Below are 4,596 nucleotides of genomic sequence, written 5' to 3'. Positions count from 1 at the left end.
TGCTGAACCACACGAACACACAGTAGCGGGCAAAGGAACAGGGGGAGGGGAAAGGTGCCACGACTCCAGAGCTGCTCAGGACGACCGTCCTAATTATTTGACACGCATACACCCAGCGGAGTTCAAGCAAATGAGAGTTAAACACCATCATGGCTTTAGTACGATACTCTGAGCTGTTTAAATGTGTGTGTCAAGTGTCCTCGACAAAAAATAAATAAGTAAAAGACAAAAATGCAGAGAGAAATCTTTGCCACCAGACACAGATATACTTTCTTTTTTTTTTATTATTATTAATTGTTTTCAATAAAGGGACAAAATTGGTTGGTGAACAGGATAATGTAGACAACTGCCAGAAAACAGAGACAGTGGTTTCTCCAATAAAACTCAACATAGACCAGAAACAAAAACAACAAAAAAGCAAGTCTGTCAATGACCTTTCGTCATTCTTTAATTAAAAAAAAAAAAAAATGAAAACAAACGAACAAAAAAGGATCCATTCTATGTCTCCGTTTTGAACGGAGTATTTAAGCAATAATAAATAGTGACTCCCATTGAAAAAGATAAAGTTCAAGTTCAAGTTACAACAAACAGCTCTCATAACAGGAATAGAAAAGGCTGATAACAAAATATTCCGCATTGCCTTTTACAAAAGAGTATGAACTTAAGTGGGCTGCTCCTTTAGTTCCATTTCATTTTTAAATATGCTTTGCATATGAAAGTCGTCCCAATCTAAATATAAAGCACCATTTAATATTTGGCAATGAAAAAACAAAAAAACACCTGCAAAACATTGATTATTTGAATTCTTTATTTGAATGATTTTTTTGTTTGTTTGTTTATTTACTGGTAATTTACTGCATATGACGCTTTTTTTCAAGATGCTTGGAATGTATTCAGGTGAGACAGGTGAAAAGACAGAAGCACACTACAGAACAACCCAACATTAGCTTGCTGTACTGCATACAGAATGGCAGCAGAGGAGCTTTTTAAAAAGAAGAACAGAAAAAAGATATGTACAACCACCTGTTTTAGCTAGTGTGGACATTCTCAAAAGACTCCTCGGGGGAAACCATTGAATGGCCTCCTTTGTACAATGCCACATACTTTAATTTTTTAATTCGATTTTTTTTTTTTTTTTCATTTTCTTTTTTTAAACATACAAATAATTTGCACTATATTATCCTGCCAAATTAAAAAAATATACCGTGGCAGCTTGTTGTTGTTTTTTTCACTACCAAAAAAGGTACAATAATACCTTTTGAGAGAACAAGCAACAGTTAAAAATACAAGCCTCAATATAAATACTGTAGTACCTACACTAGGTGAACATTTAATTCAAATACCATTCTAGAAATACAGAAGAAAGTAGACCATAAATGTGTTTTAGCATAGGAACTGACATGATGTGCATTTTCCTATATTTAAGTTTCTCTATTATATATTTTATATATAATCTTAAACCTTTCCCCAATGCAAGTTTGACCTGAAGAGCTGTGAAGAGCCAAGATGAAAAAAGAAGAAAGAAAAAGCAGAAAAAAATCACAGATTTTTCCCATTTTATATATATATTGTGATTAAGTCTTGAACACCACCAAGACAAAGAGGAAAAGAGATACAACAAACTTAAATACAGTTTCCCCAAAGGTAATGAAATGTTACTTTTTAAAAAAGTCATTTTATTTTCATACTTAAAAAAAGATTTGTACAAAAAAAGTTCTTGCAGTGAAAGCAGCAAGTTTCAATTGTCCGTACTTTGTCAAGCACTGTGTGCTTTGACACAATAATATTATATCAGAGTTGGGCTTTATCTTCATGAGGTGAGAGGAGGAGTTGGCTTTTTTTACATTAAATAATGACACCATGTTTGATTCATTAGGAAGTTTTCCCTCTCGTGAATGCCTGTAAACTGGGAAACTTTAACAGTGCACTTCGTTGTCCAACAAGCAAGCAATTTTAATTTATGTTCAACTACTATACCTCCAATTAGCATGTCTAATATAAAAAGAAGGGCAGAGTGGCAAGTGCCGTCTAAACACCAAAAAAAACGTTGTCTAAAGTCATCAATGTCATAATGCAACAATGAAAAAGAGTCTCCTTTGAATGTCAACTTATACCACACTATTTGTGAAACTCATATAAAACAAAGGAACAAAAGTGACGTGTATGGTTTTCCCTCTCTCTGTCTCTCTCTCGCTCAGTTGGTCTTCCAGGTTCATTACGTCTTTTAGGGAGCTCAGACATAGGCAATAATAAAGAAATAAGATTTTGACTCAGACCTGTAGGCAATTCATGGTTAATCATCACTGACAGCTGCAAATATTTCAATGCTTTCTTAATAACCAATTCTCAAGTGTACATTACATTAGTTTGCTCCAAATGCCCTCAGGTGTTCCTTCGCCATGGATGTTCACACTAACAATGGTCATCAAAGAAACATCAAAATGTTGTGCTACTGAAGAGAAGACTTGAACAAACACAGAAAAGTCAAATGCTTGTGGACTGAAAACTAGTACCGCCAAGTACAGTACCTTCAGATAGACAAAGTAAACAAGGCTAAATCCCACACCATATACTGCATGTGCCATGCCCAGGACATAAACCACAATGGAAGGATACGTTTTACATAGGTACCTAATGATGATTAACTAGACATTTCCTTAGCTTTTTGATTATTACTATTTCTCTCTAAAGTCAATGTTGACTATAGCAGTCAGGTACTTGATGCAAGAACCTTCTGAGGATCCAATCATTCCTTATGTAGTATCTAGCTGAGACTCCAGAATAACAGCAGATGAGATTAACCAATGCAATCTCAATGCTGTTTCCTTTTTAAGGAATTCAAAAGCTGTCATTACTTTTATTCTGTAATAGGGGCCAATTAGTATTTTAACCCTATATGGACAGAACATCTTTTTGAAAGATTAGTTTAAGTGCGATATATCCAGCCCGTCCAAAGAGGGTTAAGCGATAGCCTGTAGTCCTCCATGTTACAACACAAAACTGTACATGATATGTATTACAGAATGTATGCAGCATGGTTGTTTTTTCTTTGATCTTAAAAAAGAAAAATAAAGAAAAAACATTTATAAAATAATGAACGATAAAACAGCAACACATTTACTAAACAACTAACCAACCAGGGACAATTTATTTTTAAAAATTAGCCAAAATATATCATGCATGCTGTCAAATTTTCCAAAATGGTAAAGAAAAAAGAAAAAGTACACAACATGTAAATTATTGCACACGAGAAAGGCTCCAAGTTTGCGTCAATGCAATAGTATTGCCCCGATACAGATCATGCATTCAACGGTAAATGAAAAGGGTGTGCTGGTGGTGCCAAGCACGTTGTCTTAGCCGCCACTGGACTAGCGAAACAGGGAAATCTACAAGGATGAGGGTGGGAGTGGGGTGTTATTCGCTGTTAACAGGCAAGTGATCTACCACACTCCACCGCTACTCAGTTTTAATTTCGTTGTCCAATGCAAGGTCACTGTGCCATTTTTTCATGTGTTTCTCAAGGGTGCTGTACACACTAAAAGGCATATGACAGATTTCACATTTGTAAACGTCCTTGCCCACTTGCCCGTGCGTTTTCATGTGCCGTGTTAGCTTGCTGCTCTGAGCGCAGGCATAATTGCAGAGCGCACACTTATAAGGCCTCTCACCCGTGTGGCTGCGCCGGTGCACTGTCAGATTGCTGCAGTTTTTGAATATTTTGCCACAGTACTCGCAGGTGTCACTGCGTCGGCCATCTTTTGAGCTGGGCCGACCAGGACCCCCAAGGTGTGGCGTGCTGCCGCCACTACCAGTTCCGCTGCGGCCCGAGATGCCATCCAGGTCCCCTGGTGGCGTAGAGAAGCGCAGGCTTCCATTCTCTGAGGAGTGCTCTGAAGACGAGGCGAAAGGCGATTGTCTGGAGTCCCCGAAATTCAGAAAGGGGTCCTTCAGCTGCCGAGAGGCAGCATAGCCAGCCAACCACTGGGAATAGACATTCTCAGTGTTGGGGATTGTAGAGGTGGAGAGGTCAAAGTCCTTCTCCAGCTTGATTCGTTTGGAGAAAGGACTACGTGAGCTGGGACTGCCCAGTAGGAGCTTCTTGGACAAACCAACAGAGGCAGACTCACTGGGGGATGAGCCTCGACCATTGATAGCTGAGCCACAGCCCTCATCCACTCTGTCTGATTCCAGAGCCGAGTCCTCATCACACATGTCCCTATGTGCATCATTGTCAGAGTTTAGGGCTCCTCGCTTGTGTTGATGAAATGCCTCACTGTAGTGCTGCATGCTGGCTGCCAAGCCCATGCCCTGCATAACCTCAGGCAGTGAACGTGGGATCCCGTCCTCACCCCCACCCAGACGTCTGCCGTTGTTCTCGTGGTGCCGTGCAGCCTCGAGGTTGAGGCTGAAGTGGTAGTTGTTTCTACCTCCCTCTCTCTCCAGCTCCTCCTCCTCTCCTTCCTCCTCTTCCTCTTCCTCCTCTTCTTCCTCCTCCTCCTCCTGTTCCTCTTTCTCTTCTTCCTCTACATTCTCTGGAATCAGACGGTTGTTTTCACTTTTGAATTTGGCTACCACGGACTTGAGGGCATTACTGGC

The 4,596-nt window shown here is 39.6% G+C and overlaps 1 protein-coding gene across 1 annotated transcript in view; it reads right to left on the bottom strand.

Moving 5' to 3' along the window:
• Positions 1–3,050: 3,050 nt before the first annotated feature.
• Positions 3,051–4,596, bottom strand: part of LOC107655449 (B-cell lymphoma/leukemia 11A-like) — a 65,283-nt gene continuing 63,737 nt past the window's right edge. The window contains exon 4 of the mRNA XM_016442940.1: positions 3,051–4,584. Coding sequence (XP_016298426.1) covers positions 3,457–4,584 — 1,128 coding nt within the window. The 3' untranslated portion in view covers positions 3,051–3,456. The remainder of the gene's footprint in view (positions 4,585–4,596) is intronic.

The sequence above is a fragment of the Sinocyclocheilus anshuiensis genome, unplaced genomic scaffold (genome assembly GCF_001515605.1).
Source record: "Sinocyclocheilus anshuiensis isolate Anshui unplaced genomic scaffold, SAMN03320099.WGS_v1.1 scaffold763, whole genome shotgun sequence".
NCBI classification, from domain to species: Eukaryota; Metazoa; Chordata; class Actinopteri; order Cypriniformes; family Cyprinidae; genus Sinocyclocheilus; species Sinocyclocheilus anshuiensis.
This window is presented reverse-complemented; position numbering and strand designations above follow the sequence as displayed.